Source organism: Eufriesea mexicana, unplaced genomic scaffold (genome assembly GCF_001483705.2).
Source record: "Eufriesea mexicana isolate 0111107269 unplaced genomic scaffold, ASM148370v2 scaffold2977, whole genome shotgun sequence".
In the NCBI taxonomy this organism is placed as follows: Eukaryota; Metazoa; Arthropoda; class Insecta; order Hymenoptera; family Apidae; genus Eufriesea; species Eufriesea mexicana.
In genome coordinates this window covers 402,621-421,409 of record NW_016911052.1, presented here as the reverse complement: position 1 = coordinate 421,409, position 18,789 = coordinate 402,621, and the positions used below count along the sequence as shown (strand labels likewise).

The following is an 18,789-nucleotide window of genomic DNA, read 5'->3' as shown; positions in this document are numbered from 1 at the left end:
GTAGAGTGATTTTTTCTATAACGGGATTGGATATTTTTTTTCGGTTTCGAGCGTGCGTTTTCGAGAAATAGTGCCGGAAGTGTCAGTGGCTCTCAGATCGTGTTGCGCAATTTACTTTTTTGGCTTTTAGTTGTTGAATTAGGCTTTTTGAATCGGATTTTTTCACTGATTCGCGTAGAGTGATTTTTTCTATAACGGGATTGGATATTTTTTTTCGGTTTCGAGCGTGCGTTTTCGAGAAATAGTGCCGGAAGTGTCAATGGCTCTCAGATCGTGCTGCGCAATTTACGTTTTTGGCTTCTAGTTTTTGAATTAGGCTTTCTGAATCGGATTTTCCCACTTATTCGCGTAGAGTGATTTTTTCTATAACGGGATTGGATATTTTTTTTCGGTTTCGAGCGTGCGTTTTCGAGAAATAGTGCCGGAAGTGTCAGTGGCTCTCAGATCGTGTTGCGCAATTTACTTTTTTGGCTTTTAGTTGTTGAATTAGGCTTTTTGAATCGGATTTTTTCACTGATTCGCGTAGAGTGATTTTTTCTATAACGGGATTGGATATTTTTTTTCGGTTTCGAGCGTGCGTTTTCGAGAAATAGTGCCGAAAGTGTCAGTGGCTCTCAGATCGTGCTGCGCAATTTACTTTTTTGGCTTCTAGTTTTTGAATTAGGCTTTTTGGATCGGATTTTTCCACTGATTCGCGTAGAGTGATTTTTTCTATAACGGGATTGGATATTTTTTTTCGGTTTCGAGCATGCGTTTTCGAGAAATAGTGCCGGAAGTGTCAGTGGCTCTCAGATCGTGCTGCGCAATTTACGTTTTTGGCTTCTAGTTTTTGAATTAGGCTTTTTGAATTGGATTTTTCCGCCTAATCGCGTAGAGTGATTGTTTCCTTAACGGGATTGGATATTTTTTTTTGGTTTCGGGCTTCCGTTTTCGAAAAATAGTGAGGAATGTGTCCGTGGCTGTCAGATCGTGCTGCGCAATTAACTTTTTTGGCTTCTATTTTCAAAATTAGGCTTTGGGAACCGGATTTTCCCATTTATCAGTATAGATTAAATTTTTGTTTAAAGGGATTGTGTAGTTTTTTTTTGGTTTCTGGCGTATGTTTACAAGAAATAGTGCCGAAAATGTCTGTAGCTGTTAAATCGTGCTGGGCATTTGACTTTTGTCCCTTATATTTTCGAAATTAATCTTTTGGATTCGGTTTGTTCAGTCTAACAGCATAGAGTTGGTTCAAGTCAATATTCTGTTGAAAGAAACAGGCACGAGCATCTGTATAAAAATATTCTAGTCATGGAATATCACCAGCGTAGATTCATTAGATATTATGATATTTTTTTTTGATTCTAGATGGGCTATCCATATAACATACAAGATAGAAATCTTTGTTCAAATAAAGATTCTGAAGATGGAGATCATTTAGGCAGACAAAAAGGAATGAAATTAATTTAGGTGGTGGCTCCTTGTAACAACTAAATATAGACAATACAATGAGATTGCAAGGTATGTTGTATTGCTTATCTAAATAAATATTAAGAACAGTGGTTAAAGTCAATGATCATCTCTAATGTGTTAAGTTTCAGAATGATGGAGCTGAGGTATATAAAGAAAAGAGAGAAGTTCGAATGAAAGCAGTGAGAAGAGGAAACGCATATTATGTTGAATCAGGAAGCAGTAATGAGGCAGCATATATATCAACAAAGAAGGAAGCGTGGTATGCACATGCTAATATAAGGATCATCGAAGAGATGGAGAATGAACACTTGGCAATAGTTATAAAAATTAAAGATAAATTGAATGTAAAGTGTAAATGTTGCATTAAGGCAAAAAAGTGTAGAAATATCATATAATTTCATATTAATAAAACTAATATATTTGTTCTAACTAGGTTATAATGAAGGCAATTATTGATGATATTGAGTTAGAATTATGGACAACCGAAGGTCTAAAGGCATGTAGAAATTTGATACAATTATGGAAGGTTATTAGAATGACACTATATTTCACAGTATTATCGAAGGATTCATAACACAAGATGGTGATCCCACAGGTACAGGAGAAGGTGCTAAAATATATAGAGAACCATTTAAAGTGAGACTATATTTAAAAATGAAATGAATTCTTTTTTTTATTAAAAAATAATTATTGGATATATATGTTTTAGGAGGAATTTCATTCGAGATTACGTTTTTGTCGACGAGATTTAATTGCTATGGCTAATGCTGGAAAAGATGACAATAGTTGCCAATTCTGCCTTACTCTTAGTTCTACACCAGATTTGCAGAATGAACATACAATCTTTGGTAAATTTACTGGAGAAATTATATGTAACATGCTTAAACTTGAAGAAGCACTTGTAGGTGAGGTAAATTTAATGTTTACAAAAAAATATATTAAGAATTGATATAAATATAATATTTCCCCTTTTTGGTAGAATGATGGATCACTTCATCCTCCAAGATTGATAAAGAATATAATATCAAACAATCCATTTTCTGCTATTATACTAAGAATTATAGTGCAGGTATGTGAAGAAGTAAAGGACAATTCATAAACTAAAGCAGCAGGAGTAAAGTAAAAATGTTTGCACAATTTAGCCCTGATAGTATTATTCTTTGTAATGAAAAATTTTGTTACAGAAATTTCAATGTTTTATCGTTTGGTGGAGAAGCAGATGAAGATGAAGAAGAATCTGTGATATTACATAAAAAGTTTAATGGTAAGAGCAAATCAGCTCATGATCATTTAACTGATCCAAAATTAAGGAAAGTGACGACGAAGTAAAAACTAAAGACGAATTAGAAATTATGAAGAAAGAGAAAGAGTTAGTTTATTGTTTACATTATAACTATATTATAGAAAGCAGGAATTTTTGTTGACTGCCTTATATTTATATTTTCAGTGAAATGAAGGAAAGGATAAAAAATAAAATGAAAGTTAGAAGAAGAGAACCGAAGAATTATGTCGTTAAATATTATCGTGTATATGTGAAATTTTCAAAGTACTTACCTAAGCATAGAACTATGGTAGTTTAATTTTTTTTTTACCAAGAACAAAATTACTCGCCTTTGTCTGTGACTTCATGTTCGTCGGGCTGTTAAGAGAATAAAGGCAAGGAAGGAAAATGTGTTATACTTATTTGAGTCGTTTTTTTATTTTGTTTCTCGCACTCTACGCGTCACGTTGTTTCCGATTCTTTCACTTCAATCAGCGCCATCTATGATTCTAAGTTCGAAGCTCAAGTTTCGCAACGAGAATTCTCATATGATTGCTCATGCGCACGTGTATATATGTAATACATTCATATTCTGCGCGTCTTCGCATATATGCTCTAAATAAATTTCAAGATCAGTTTCAAAAATAATCTGTCAATACTAAACGGTGTGTGATGTCAATTCTGAACGACGGAGCCATCTACAAATGGTGAGTTGCACGCTTTGTAATTACTTCTATTTATATCATGGGACGAATGGTTCGAAAGGACCAATGACAGATTATATTATATTTCATAGCGAGCATTATAGTGACGAATGTTATTATCCATTAATATACATATGTAGCGAATCGTCATTTAACAAATCGGACCATATGGTATTGCGCAATAAAGGAAGTGTGTGAGATACCGAATAGGATGAACCATAACGAGCAATACTGAGCATTGCCGTAGGTACAGACCTGAAATATTAATCGGTAATGAAATAAATACCATAGGAATAATTTATTTTATCACTATACAAAGAAGTATCACTAAGAACATAAAAATAAAAATTTTGAAATTGTTACGGATGAACTCAAGCAAAGCAGATGGAATACCTTTGTGAACTTTGCATCTTTTCTTAGTCTTCTTCGTTTTCTACACAATAGTTTCCCTATCTCCCGCATCAGACTGGGTTATGGTTGACACATTGAAATCCATTTTCCTTCTTGTTTTCGTTTCTGTTCCCCGATTATTTTTCACGTCCTTGGTCTTTAAGACTCTCTGTAACTAGCTCCCGGATACTTTTCACTGTTCAACCTTACGACCCTCTCGAGCTTCCTTGGACTATGTTGTTATTGTCGGACGAAGGACAGCTTTAATACATACATCATACGAAATACATATTTGAAGCGATGTTTGCTGGCATCGGCATAACATTTTTGTGTCAAATTTTTAACACCGTTTTATGACGTAAAGATAGTTGACTTTTTAAATTTTCATCGAATATTTTAACTGTGGATCATTCGAATCAACTAACATTCGGTATTCTATTAAAGATAGACAGGTTTGGCATGTTATTTAAAATAGAAAAAGTGGTCTTGGAGTCCGAAAATATCGTTATTGGCATGGTATAGTCTCCTTCATAATGTACAATTTTTATGAACAAAGTTAATTCAGTTCTCTAAAGCCGACGAAGATGATTAAGGTGACAATATACTATATACGACTTTGGCTAGTTAGATGGATAGATCATCAGTATACCAGCGCACTCGGTGAATATTCAAAGTCGATTTTCTCGACAACGAAGCTTCAAATGAAAAATTTTATTCTTTATTTTCTATTTGTTTTTTCATGTAGAATCACACCATTCCCGGTTGTACTACTATTTCTAAGACACGCTATATATATGCACGATGTATATACTCATATGATATGTTATGACATTAGAGGCTGGAAGGAGGATCGTCGTATCGATAGCAATTCAAAACGCTTCATTGGATCGCTCGTGAAAATCTTGCATCCATCTTACTGGGAATTGGCATGTTTCCATTTTGTACTTGTAACTCTGTACTATCTATCGTCAGCGTATCTTTTTGCTTAACGTTTGCAGCATCTTTCGCGTTAGTGAAGCAAGTTTATCGCTATTAGAAAGAATACAGGTAATCTCCGTAATCGTTTCCTTAATAAAATATAAAATAAAATTACATTTTACAAATTAATTAAACATGTATATAATATTTCAAGGATTATATATATATATATATATTTATACATATAATATCTTATTTCTTATCTAGATCTAATTAGCAAATTTAATTTTTGTATCTAAGATTTCGAGATAAAGGATTTGATGGCTTTGCTGAAAGTATTTTCCTAATTAATTATACTACTTGGAAAACTTAGACAGAAAATCACGGTATTCATATTTCATTGTAACAAAATATATTTCACAGATTCTTGTTGGACTTTCATTCCCAAGCGACTGATTTAATAAGGAAAAGTAATCTGACATCGAATTTCGATACGGTTCTCACTGAAACCAGAATATTTCATAGGGGATATGTATAGCAGGACGAGTATAGATATCCGATCAATTCAAAGAGGTATTAAATTATTATCATCGTTGCCAGTTAGTCATTGCTTACTGAACAATCATACTCTATTTAATCTCCTCTCTGGACATTTTCTATCTTCCTTAACAAAATCTATGAATTAATTATCCATAGTTGCCTAGAATTTTTAGGTGAGCGAGAAGGTTGTATATCTTATATTTAAATGTGCCAAGATTTGACGAATGATTGAATGTAACAAAGAGACAAAATTGATTGAAATTTAGCGAATTATGTTCTCTACTTTGGTCGGTGCCTCATGTGTCACGTGTTGAGGAAATAAAAATAAGTTATGTGCTAGTTAAGGCACATCTCGATAGTAACAAATTAATTATAACAGCAATAATAAATTAATTATAACAACAAATTTCTAATACAGCTTTTCAGAGTCGAAAGAAAGAGTTCATAAAAGATCTACTAAAAAATGCTCTTTTATAAAATCCAAGTAAGAAGAAGGTTCAATTTTATATAAATATTTAACAATCTCACTAAAGTAACTTCCTGTTAGAAGCAACCTGTTTGTTCAGAATAGTCTGTAACATCGTACCATGATTTCTTTAATATGAAATCTAATCGCAGTATTATCGTCGAAATAAACAGGAAAATCCAACTTCGTTGTTTCCCATGCATTTCGAATAACAGTGTTTTTATTTAGAACGCTAAACGAGATAGAAAACTGTTAAGATCGAAATTTTTCCATTCCACTGGGAATATCGCGTAAGGCGAGTCTCCCCTAAAGCAACTAAAAGTTTTAATTGCTATTTCCACTTTTATTCACATAATCTTTCCTCCTGAAAAATAAAAGTATAGTTACGTTGTCGTTATGTATTGTACTCGCTTTTATTCGTCTTATGGGTATATTAATCAAGTTATCGATATATATCGAGATATCGATAACATTTTGATCCATCGATATTTATCGATAATCGCATCTCTAGGCGCGAGATGTCAGTGAGAACCGCACGAGGTGTACCTTAACCTCGCTATTTCCTTTGAAACCTAACCTTACTATCGGATCTATCGCTACCTCGATCGATACCTCTACTCGATTCTCGAATTTATCTTCGCTGCATCGCGCAGGTTATATCCTTGACGAGTCGAGACCAGTGACTGGTTTTGCAGGCGCACCGGTGTCGTGGCCGTTGGGGGTGGCTTTGACGCTGGTGCCGAGGAGAGGCGCAGAACGTGTTCGATCGACCCGCGAACGCAGCCCGTGCTCACACTGCGACAGAGTTCACTTCAGTCAGTCGCTATTTGCTTGTCGACCGCGTACAGTCGCGTCGGTTCACGATCTTTTCCCTCTCTTTCTTCGTGAAAGCCTTTTCGCGGTAGCCGGCCTATAATATTGCCAACTTGTCGCGCGATTATCGCTACCGTTCCCCTTTTTACCCTGTGTTCTCCGCAAAAAGAAAAAAGGCATTTGCACGGACCTCCGTCGTCTGCTAGGAGTACTTTGCTCGGACACATGGGCTGCTAGGCACGAGGGATGATTCAGGCATAAACGTGATGCACTTTGGAGGTAAATTTTACGTGTTCTGTTTTCATAGCACTTTTTAATAGAATTCGGGATCAAAAAACTGTGGTTACTTTCTGTGACACGGGTTGGTTGGCTTTGAATTTGTTTCATGCTTCTGTGGTACAACAAACTGAAATTTTTATAAACTGTATGACTGTAAGAGTCTTGGGTTCTTGGGAGAATTTTTAGAAATTTCGACAGCTTTCTGAAATGTTACTGATGCTTTTGCAACATGAAAAGCAATGATAAATGTAAAATTTGAGGAATGCGCGTTTTTTTATAGTAATTAAATTTGCCCAGTTTGTGGTATAAAAATAGATATATAATACTATATATATATATACACATATAAATAATATAAGAATATATCAGTTTTAATATGTTAATTTCGAATAATTATTGCGCGAAAAGGTTAAAACGTGATTTAATTTTTAGATTTTCCGTACTTAATGACTTTGAATCAGTTTAATACCTAAAGCGATATTTTTTTTTTCATTTAATTTGGGGAAATGTAGGTGTCGAAGCGCGGGTTATATATTCCGAGCGTTAAAGTTAATTCAATACATCTGCGATGAAAGTTGCGGAGTTGGAGTACAGATGTTCGACAGCCACTGTGCTTCAAAACAAGTATACAAATCTTCAGGAAATTGTTTCAAACTTAGCTCTTAATAAAACTCTGCAATATGAGCATAAATTCTGTTTTTACTACTCAAAGTTACTCTATCCTGACTACAAATTTTATTATAGTTGGGATAAAATTCCAAGATTAATACTGGACTATATTTATAAATTGAGGAAAATTATTCAAGTACATTTAAGTAAAATATATCATACGAATGTATATTCTATTTCTGATAGATTGAAAGTTTGTATTATAGAAATTTAAAGTACGAATAATTAGTCATTTTACATATAACTTTCAAGAAAAGGTGAAATGAAAATTACAAAAAATTAATAATTTTATAAATGGTTAAATATTTATAAAATTTATATTTAATTGTAATATTGTTCTTAAGAAAAATTGTCCTTGCTGTATAAAATAATTTTTCATTTGATATTTTCTGGTATATAGTAGGTAAATGTTTCACGACCATATTCAAAAATGTGGAAAAAGATATATTTTCCATATTTATTGTATTATCTTTAATACAGAGGAAAAGCATGCGGAAAATAACCAAACATGTTTAATGTTGCAAAAATTGCATTCATTCTTGTTACGAATCGCGTACAAAACATGTAGGATGACCAGCAATCGAAGCGGAAAGAGTTTCATGAGAAAAATTAATGCGAATATGCATGCAAATATACACTAAATCTTCTGTAAAACATTTCTAGACGATGGTGCTAAATTTCATATTTCAGATATTTCATTTAAAAGCGAAAATAATATACGACAAAAATATACGACAATATTTAATTATTTTATCATATCATATCGTTATCAACAAGTTAGTTTAAAAAAGGATAAAATTTTGATTTATTTACTGTTATACGTTTCTCTGATTTAATTAAAATGGTAGAAATCAGAAAGTGTATTATTTTGGATATAAATTGGAATATGAGTATTGCACAGGTATGAAATTTTTAGTATATTTGTAATAACCATACTGGACGTATATTACCAATCAAATCTACAGCTAGTATATCATTTATATTATTTACATGATAACCTTAAGTACGAAATTAAATAAACATTTACGTTTATTATCTTTATTCACTTTAGACTAGGTTCGTTGATAGCATACTTGTATCTCATAAACACTTCCTCTGATAATAAATACAGGAAATTTCATTTTCACGAATATTTAGCTGGATTCGAGATGAGAAGTATAGCAATATGTCTGTCGTAGCAGTAATAAATCTAATGTAAGATTTAATACATTTTGTCGAAAGTAATAATTTGCATAAAAATATATTTTTCCTATATTCGATCGCCAAAAAGTTTGTATATCCACAGTCCACGTTATTTATTAGAAAATCGTAAAGATAAGTTGAAAAAGATAACATAAACGAATATCATAAAAATCTTGTGCAAAATTCTACGTCTATCATGTAAAAAGATTTTACAACTTCAGAAAGAATACTACTAATACACATATACTACTTGTCTTAAGTAATACACATTATGTATCTATGCTACTTGTTTTTTAGGTTATGTAGTAACAAAATTATGAGAAAATTTTAAGTTTATCGTGTAAAAAGAATTTACAACCTCAGAAAGAATAGTACATCTTTGTTTGAAATAATACCGAAATATGTATGTACACTACCTGTCTTTTAGATTATATAGTTATATAGTTGGAAAACTATAAGCAACTTTAGTCATTTTTCCCATGGCGAAGCACGAACTCAGTTATGGGGACTTAACAGTAATAATAGAACTTGCAAGAGCTTATTACACGAAGCAACGTAATTGCGTTGGGACTCGGTACGGAAAACAATGTCAACGGTAGATGCGTTTGCTCCGCGAATGTGTAACGCGTGAATAATAGACTAGATGGCGGCAATCACGCGAACCCTAGCTGCCTCCATTTCTACGCCATCACGTTCGACCAGAGAGTATACGAATCCTAAGCACTGTCGTAGGTTCAAAGGCCAGCCGTTGGGGCTCGTTTCGTTCTATATTTTTAATCAAATGATGGATCGACGATTCGCGACGATTTCGAACATCATTACACTCCTCAGGGAATTTTAAGCCACGGTTCGTCGACTTTGTGTTCTCGTTGGCTCCGTAATATAGAGTCCCCGATGAACAAGCTGAAACTTGAACCAGTTTCGAGAAAATGAAAGGTTCTTTTGTTTTCCATTTCTGCCTTGTTCTTCTTTCACTTTGCGTTAATTAGTATTAACTACCGGAGATGTTACTCGAGAAAGCGCAATTTTAACTGAATTCAAAATCATTGGCGGAGACATTAATGGTATCACGACGTCAATTTTAATACCATAATTTATGACCTCGCTATTAGCACACATAGCGATTTTATACATATGTAGGACAACCCAGTAACGGTAGTGAAACCGGGAAGAGGTTGTAGAGATTCTACATAAAAAAGCAAATCGAAAATATAAAATAAAATTTTTTCATTTGAAGCTTCGTTGTCGAGGAAATCGACTTTGAATATTCACGAGTACACGTGCACTTAACTTTGGCTAATAACCATCAGTATACCAGCGTGCTCGGTGGATATTCAAAGTCGATTTTCTCGATAATGAAGCTTCAAACGAAAAAATTTTATTCTTTATTTTCGATATGTTTTTTCACATAGAATCATGTCCTCTTCCACCAATATCGATATATCGATGGTCTATCCATCTAAATCATACTTAAGTGCACACGTACTCAGTGAATATTCAAAGTCGATTTTCTCGACAACGAAGCTTTGAATGAAAAATGTTTACTCTTTATTTTCGATTTGCTTTTTCACGTAGAATCAAGTAGAATAAACTTTGTACAAGGAAGAATCAACCTTGTATAGTACAATCCCTTTGCAGTTGTACTACTGTTGCTGGGACATCCTGCATATATTGTCTTTGACAAGCAAATAAAGGCCAATCAAAATGAAAACAATTTAGAGATAATTTAAAGGTTAATTAAATCATAGCAAATTAATAGAATTCTGTAATTTACGATATTAAGATTAAAATTGTATCTTTTAGGATTTAGAATACTGTGCATTATAAAGTGTATTATATAACCTAAACAATGAATACATGTGTGGAATTTCATATTCACGTTTGAGAAACATTTTCAAGTAATAATATTTAGATTTCCAACGTGCAGGAAATCTAAAATTCAGGGGTATATACATTACATTCAAATCTACGTCAAGGGTGTATACATTATATTAAAGTAACTCTTGTTAATGGTAATTATAAGGGCAAACATACTCTTCTTTTTCAAATGACATAAATTTTTCTAAAGACAGTTTTTCGAATATAAATGCAATGCATAATTTAGTGATTGTTTGGTAAAGATTTATAAAACAATAAAGGGACAGTTTGCAGAAACTATTGTTATACTTAGTATACTTTGCTACATCTTGTAGTTATCGTGTTTCTGCATCTAGCTACATTTAAATAGAAACCATCAATTACAAGCTTTTAATTATAAGCTTATTCCGCAATGAGGGTGTATTACCGTAAGTTCATCTCGAATATACACATTAGTGAACCGTTGATAGCTATAATTCCGATTGCTATTCTATACATTCCAGGAACTCGATAATTTACCAGGAGGCTGCTTCAACCATACAGAATGCACCTATAAATAATCGATTACTATTAATACTCGAAAGTTCCCGATGCAATTTAATTCTCGCGATGTGAAAATAAATCGAGGTAGCTGATTGACCATCATCGGTAAAAAAAATTGAATGATTTCAAATACAATATAGCAATATGAGGAATAAAAGGGTTAAAATCTACATAATATCTTCAAATCTCTATATACTTAATCTATTTCTCGATAAATTTTTGCATTCGTCATCAGAAGAAAATTGACGCTTCCCGTATAGAAATATCACGTTCTTTAGGTTAAATTAAATTCCTATATCCTTCTTAATTTTTGTCTTTCTCACATTCTTCAAAGAATTGAATTAAGAGACGATTGACAATATTTCCATCTTCTTTTGCACTTGGTTTGAAATTTATTAATAAATATAGGAAAAGGTGCGAATAAAAGGAACTGCTTTGAGCGTCCGGCACGTTTTTCGAGGTTAAGGTTAACCGTGATATAATCAGAACTTTTATTCTTGGTATTAGAAAATGAAAAAATAAGTTCTTTGACTGTTTAGCTTTCTTTGTAGAATAAACTTTTCACTTCGCTGACGCAATGACACCGTGCAGATCTATATATATATCGTTTGATCGATAGGAAAAATACGCGGCTTCTGACAAAAAAACCCATGATCGAGCACCGCGATTATGGCTGCTATGGAATTTGATTGGAGAAAGGGTGGAAATTTATTGACCACGTTCGAATTTGAAGATTAAACGAGGTACTCTGAAATTTCGAGTTTCAGTCGAATTATCCTTTTGTTCCAACATATCGGTGCTCTTTGATGGCAAGTATAACGCAATTTTCGCGGAACTGCAAGATTAATCCAGTTATGTAAATGATATCGTAACAGCTGCCACTTCAAGTCGCATAATGGCATTATGTTTCTGAATCTGGAACGTCGAATAAATTGAATTTCAATAAACGCTCTTATCATTCTTGGTGTGTTGTAATAATTTATAATTATCGTGCAATCGCCATTACTCTCGTATACAAAATTGACATACTCCTCGTAGCTTTTGATTTAAAATAATATTCAATTAACAATCTTTTTCTATCACTTGTATTTGTAAGCATTATTTAAATTAACTTTGAATTCGTATTAATATTGATATCAAAGATGGGGGAATATAATTTGTTGCGGGCCTAGGACCAACGTCTCAAGTTAAGCGAGGGTCATCGGTCACCGTCTTTGGCTGATAGCGGTCATTGCCTGTGATCATAGGAGTCAGCCAGTCGTGAGGATATAGACCTTCTTTCCTCGAACGCACAGTAGCACATTGGCGCTCAGATCCGTAGTCGCAAGAGGATCAGTTTAGAGTATAGCACATCCCTGCAACATTGTCGCATCCTCGTAATGGACCTTACGATCCCGCGAAACTTTGAACGTGAGAATTGGTGCTTGGGATGCAACATAATTTATATTGTCAATGACAGTATAAGAAATATAACAGAACGAGCTATAACCTCGATCTTTCTACCAAGAACAATCTATTTAGTTCAATTTCGAATTTTTATAACGACTTGCATTAACGAGACACTTGAATTTTTCGGCAGAGATACGTCATACCAGATGAATCATTTAGAAAGCTGTCGGAGAAAGCTGCAACCCGGCATACATTCCGAAAATTCGATTCCTCTCGCAAACACGAGTCGCAGGTCACAGAAGCTAACCTCGCAACCGATTGAAAACATGTTTCGCAATTTGAACCCGCTTTTGGCAGGGTGTGTACACCGGGAAAAGCAACGCGGTCGAAAAGTAAGAAGAAAGGCGGAAAGAAAAAGCAGGGAGGAAGTGAAAGCTCGGTAACAAGTTTGATTCTCTGAAATTGCTCGTGTCGCCGCGATATAGAATTGCCAGTGCGTCATTTCCGTACTCTCGCCCTTGCGAGAACGGTTTTCCTCGTTAAGAAAAAAGAAAAAGGAGGTTGGGAGAGGAGAAAGGAGGAGGAGAAAAGCGCTTTTAAAAAGCTGGCGAGGCGTACGTTGCCACGGCGGGACACGCGGTGCTCGTTGTCGCTTGAAATTGCAGCGCAACGAGTCGTTTTCGAAAGCTTTGCCAGGGGCAAGTGTTAAAAACATTCGTTTGATTTTGTTGAATTAAACAAGAGACTGAAGGAGAAGGAAAATACTGATTGTCAAAGGCTATTTCCACTTGAAATATAACGATGTTGGAATAACAGCTGACCCGGCTCTTTTAAGTGCATTCTCAGATTTTTCTCCGGCCTTTTACCGAGACGTGTCAATGCAGGTTATTAATTACCAAAGATAGAATTATCACTTGTCGTATTTAGCTGAATTATTCCGCACTGAAACTAAGATTTATACGATGCTATACCATCCAATTTTATTTTAAGTCTTGGTTTACTATTATTTTGAAGTATCTTGAATATAGAGCATGGAGCAAAATTACAAGTAGACTTTCTGAGTTTAGGTTATGACGGAACTTTCGTTGTGAATATTCAACGAGTACCGAAGAATTCGATAATTTCTTTCTTAATAGTTTCTTACGTTCTTAATTCAAAAATTCTTCGAAAAGCGGATAGCTCAGCTCAGCTTGCGACTCCTGGAATACTTCGTGATTAGGTACAGTCTACGATGCTCCATTAAACGTTACAATTACTTAGTAAACGACACTCACTGCACTGCATGTACCTAAAGAAAGCTCAAGTACGAGTTGAATGTCCAACATTATCCCTCTTTATTATTTTTAGAACGAGATGACCGCATTACGATAAAAGTTGAACAAGTGGCATTAGCTTTTTATTATTCAATACGTTCTAACGTGGACTAATCGATCGCGATCGCAAACGTAATTTAGAGGTTAGGGAACTAAAGTAATTTATTTAGGGTGCCATACCTGTGTCATCCCGATGTCGTGTCATCGGCCATGCATTCGCTGATTCGCGATCTCTTTTCAGAAAAGCAAACCGAACATCGACCGACACTGTTACGAAGGATATTTTTAGAAGGAAAAGGTGAAACGCAGGTCAACGGAATCGTAATGGTCGCGGGGAGCAAATTACGAATCGGCAAGGTGGCATGATTCTCACGGGGGTGAATCGCGAATCCAAAAATCGACGCAATTTCTATAGGAGTAAATCGCTAATCGGCTGAATCATATCAGCCAATTGGCGATTGTTGGAAGCACGTCATTTGCGGGGGGCATAAAAACGGAACCCTGTTTAAAAAAAGGGGGGAGTCCTGAGTGAAGAAGCCTCGAAGAATCCTCGTGTAAATAGACTGTGATCGATACGGGGGTGAGTTCGGTGTCGAATAGAGACGAATAATAGCGTGTTTTTCGTGTGTTATAGTTACGTCAATTGTGATGTTATTTTCTTGCGTTAAATTAGTTTTCAAGGTTAGTGCGCGTTTTATTCTGTTTATTTTCTTCTGTCTGCTTTCTTGTGTCTCAAACCGTCCGCGCAGACCCGATATTCCTTCGATAAAAGCAGAAACACATATACATTATTTCTGTAAACTGAAGACAAAATAAAACCTGTTTTCGGCATCATACATTTATATACGGATAAATGATTAGGCATTAGGACGGATGAATAATTGACAAAGACGGATAAATGACCGATCACTGTAAATAATAAAATTAGTTTTCAAGTAACTTAAGAGAAATATCGTTTAATATCTTTCGCGAATTTTAAAGCGGACTTGAACAATTGTTAAACTCGAGCAACTAATATCGGGATAGATAAAGTTCTCGAGGTAGATAAAACGAGCTGTTCATCATCGGAGATTAACAAGTGTAAGATTCTACTGGGGGATGATTTATTCCAATGGAAAAGGGAGAGTGGTTTAAGTGGGACTTGCAGTAATAACGTTAAGAAGAAAGTTTCTCCACTTTGTATTTACCAATGATGGAGAAAATTGTTGCAATAAATGAAACGAAATTTTATATTATAATTCCACTGTTAAGAGGATAGAATATTATTCAATCTTTTAAAATTGAATTCAAAATTGAACAGTATAATTTATATCTATAATTTATACTTTTTAAAGCCCTGCTTAAAAATCATGTAATATTCCAATATCGTAACAGAATATTGAACTTTAATTCTCTATTTATTAATTAAAAGTGTAAACGCGATACAGAGTTAATCCACTTCGTGCAACATGCAGATATAAATTTATAAATCACAATTTTTCTATTTTTCCCTTTTCAATTTATTGAAATGTTTTATATTTCACGATTCTACCCGATATCATGGTGAATGCTTCGGAAGCTGCAAATTTTCGAAATTTAAATTTTTAAAAAGGAAGGGAGCATTGCATCACGTCGGCGAAGAAAAATAAAGGCTAGCGCTAATTTTCGTCATTTACATGCAATCACACAGCCAACTAAGAGCGCGAGTACGGCAATTATCCCGCGTTAGGATCAATCATTATAGTCCTACGCAAAATTGATCCAATTACGTGAAAACGAGTGTGCTCTGATTTCTGTCGCAGATAACGTGTGTCTGGCTGCTGCAGTACGCGCCCAGTGGTTGCTTCAATAGCTGGTTTCCATATATTCTTCGTGGGGGATATCATCCTTCGATTTTCTGCGTCCAACAATCAAGGACCATGAACAGAAATTCAAGCCTTTACTCGAGGATACTAGCGTGGACATCCTGTTTACTCGCTGTTCTTCTCATTCTGCTTCCCTCGAGGACTGGTAAGTCGATATTCAAGTACCATAAGGTCGGTCATCTACGATTCCTTTTCAAATATTCGATAAATCAGGAAATAATAGCAAGGAAATTTTCTGCGTTATAAATAAAAAGATTAAATTTTAATTACACCGTTTTAAAATCACAACTCGGTTGTATATACAAGGTGCTTAGAAAGTAAGGTCCGAGTCTCGAGGAACTTACGATACGTGGACACTTCTCTGACGCAAACATCGAATGCAACTCTTGTTAACCGAAATAATTAATTACTTTGACGAATTGATTAATTCGATCAACCGACTTTGCGTCCAATTATCAAACGCCATCGATGTTTCATTGAAACAATAAAATCCAGTCGAGTAATTGATGCCCGTTGTAATTATTTGATAATCGTGCGCGGAATCGAAACGATTCGACCTCGTTCCAACGCAAATCGTTTCTAGGTGGAGACAGGAATTAATAATTCTCGCATCAATTGTTCGATCAATTGTTCACAAATTCAAACACGCTTGAATGGCGGAAACCATTTATAACTTGTATCCTGCAACGTGGGTCGAGTATATCTCCCATTGAATTTTCTCTTCAGTTTCACTGTTTACTCCGTTAAATATGCTATAAAATATTTCGTAAACTCGTATGTTCACGTATGAACATTGGTCGATTTTTAAATGTTAGATATTCTTTTTGTCAAGAGTTAGTACCTATATCCTAGTGCATATAGTGTCACTCCCGATTGTATACTACGACACTGACAACTGTTATAAATCAATTTCTTTCATATACATAGTGTCCCAGCAACGGTAGTATAAGGGGATGATTCTACGCGGAAAAACAAATCGAAAATGAAGAATAAAATTTTTTCATTCGCAGCTTCGTTGCCGAGAAAATCGACTTTGAACATTCACTGCGTACGCTGGTATACCGATGGGTCCATCCATCTTAAGTTAAAGTGCACGCGTTCTCGTAAATATTCAAAGTCGATTTTCTCGACAACGAAGCTTCGAATGAAAAACTTTTATTCTTCTTTTTCGATCTGTTTTTTCATGTAGAATCAGTTCCTGCTCGGTTGTGCCACCATTGCTAGATACCCTGTATTTAACATCTCATTTTCACATATTTCGATTCATGTTTGATAACTTTCCCATCGTTTCGCAGCAAAGTAATTTTGTGTTCTTTGGAAGGGGCTCTTAAAAAGTCCTGATGGTACTTTTCATTTCCAGGCAATACCAAAAATGGTCCCCCTTTCCAATCTTTCGACTTCCTTTGTCTCTCCACTGTATCATAAAAGGATAGTACAGTGAGAATTCTTTGGTATTTTATACCATATATTACCCACGTGAAAATTTTGTCCTCGGTTAAGAGGTTAAACAACTTCTTCGTCTAACGACGTTTTAATCGCATCGATATCCGATTAGAGTGTACCGTGGCAACTGCAATGCGGATTCGGTGAACAAAAATCGCCGGCACGCAGTGGCTCGTGCAATTACGCGACTAACGCAGCTGCGCGTGCGATCATCGAGTACCGAAGGTATTCAAACGAGAATGGTTTTCAGCCGCCTTGGAGGAGAACTGCACGGACTTCCAGGGGACGATCGTTCGGCATGGTCTCCTCTATGTACCGGGTCCTGCGGTTTGCAGTCTCTGCGTCTGCTATCATTCGGAGCCAATGTGGTGTCGATCGATCTTCTGCACGCCACCCTACGTGAGTACATGTCTATTCAAAGACGATCGCTTAATATACGTATCATGTGACTAAAGTGCACTGTTAACACCCTCATAGCCGTACATACATATTTGGTACCTGAGCTAACTCTATTATCTTGGATCACTACTGAAAAAAAAATAAGCGAGTAATGTATATATAGTAATCAGCGTTTTAATGAAATTTAAGAGAATATCGATTACTGATTATATTGTTGACGTAATTCGACCAGCTTGAATCACTTGCTCCTAAAAAAAAAAATAAAATATTCGAGTAGTATATTTATATATAAAGGGTGTTTCAAAATTCACGCAAGAAGTAATTTTGATAGGAAACAAAAAACTTTAGTTATTTTTAAAATATTGCTCCAATAAAGACGCGTCGTTTTTTCATATAGCGCTATTTTTAATAACCGTGAGCTGTCAGCTGTCATACTGTCTTTTCTTTTCGTTGACAACACTTTATCGCACAAATTGCGTTAAATTCAAATCTTGCGTGAAATTTGCGACATCTTCTGGTAATCAGTGTTTGAATGAAATTCAAGAGAATATTGATCATATCGTACTTTTATAAACAAGAAATTAGGTAAATAAAACGGTAAACGATAGTTATAGAATTATCTCGTATAAAATAAGCAGAGGCTATGAGTATCATTTTTTAGTATGTCGTATGAGATTTTACAGGTGAGAATTTTTTCATGTTCCTAAATGCAATGGAAATGTTCAAAGTTTAGATTATTAACCTTCCTCGTTTTGAAATGGCTTACAAAATATTCGCGGAAGAATTATGTTGTGATTTCTATAAAAAGAAACATTTCCATATTGAACCAGTTATTCATTTGCACGTATGAAAGTAATTTCGCTCGCGCAAAAAGACTACTTGATAGAATACTTTATAATAATTGGAGTGTGGAACCTGTTACGAAGATCAGTATACATGCTTCGAAACTAGGTTAACCATTTATTATTCGTACCTACTCGTATATTTTAATCTTCGTAATTTTTATATGAAATATTTTACACTCCGGAGTAAATTATTTCGCTCAAATTTAACAAACTTATCAAAATTAGAGCAGTCTTCTGTTTAAAAACATCTTTCGATATTTGTTAATTTGTTTTTATTGATTTCTTGTTAAAAAAGAAATTTAAATAATATTTATAAAATATTTAAGTACACTTTTCACAAAGGCAAACGTTTACCTTAAAATCACATTTATATGTTTATTTTTACATTCAATAATTAATTTAGATAGACTTTATTGGATTTATAATAAACTGTTTGAAAATTAACATATTATACAAATAATTTAGATTATTTTAGCATTCGA

At 34.5% G+C, this 18,789-nt stretch overlaps 1 protein-coding gene across 3 annotated transcripts in view; it reads left to right on the top strand.

The window, feature by feature from the left end:
- The first annotated feature begins 6,475 nt into the window (after positions 1–6,475).
- LOC108550823 (uncharacterized) overlaps positions 6,476–18,789 on the top strand; it is a 35,735-nt gene continuing 23,421 nt past the window's right edge. For all 3 annotated transcript variants that reach the window (XR_001890446.1, XR_001890445.1, XM_017904696.1), the window contains exons 1-3: positions 6,476–6,823; positions 15,558–15,765; positions 17,314–17,462. Coding sequence is in view for 1 of the 3 variants with exons in the window: in XM_017904696.1 (XP_017760185.1) it covers positions 15,675–15,765; positions 17,314–17,462 (240 nt within the window). In the remaining 2 variants the exon portion in view is untranslated. The remainder of the gene's footprint in view (positions 6,824–15,557; positions 15,766–17,313; positions 17,463–18,789) is intronic.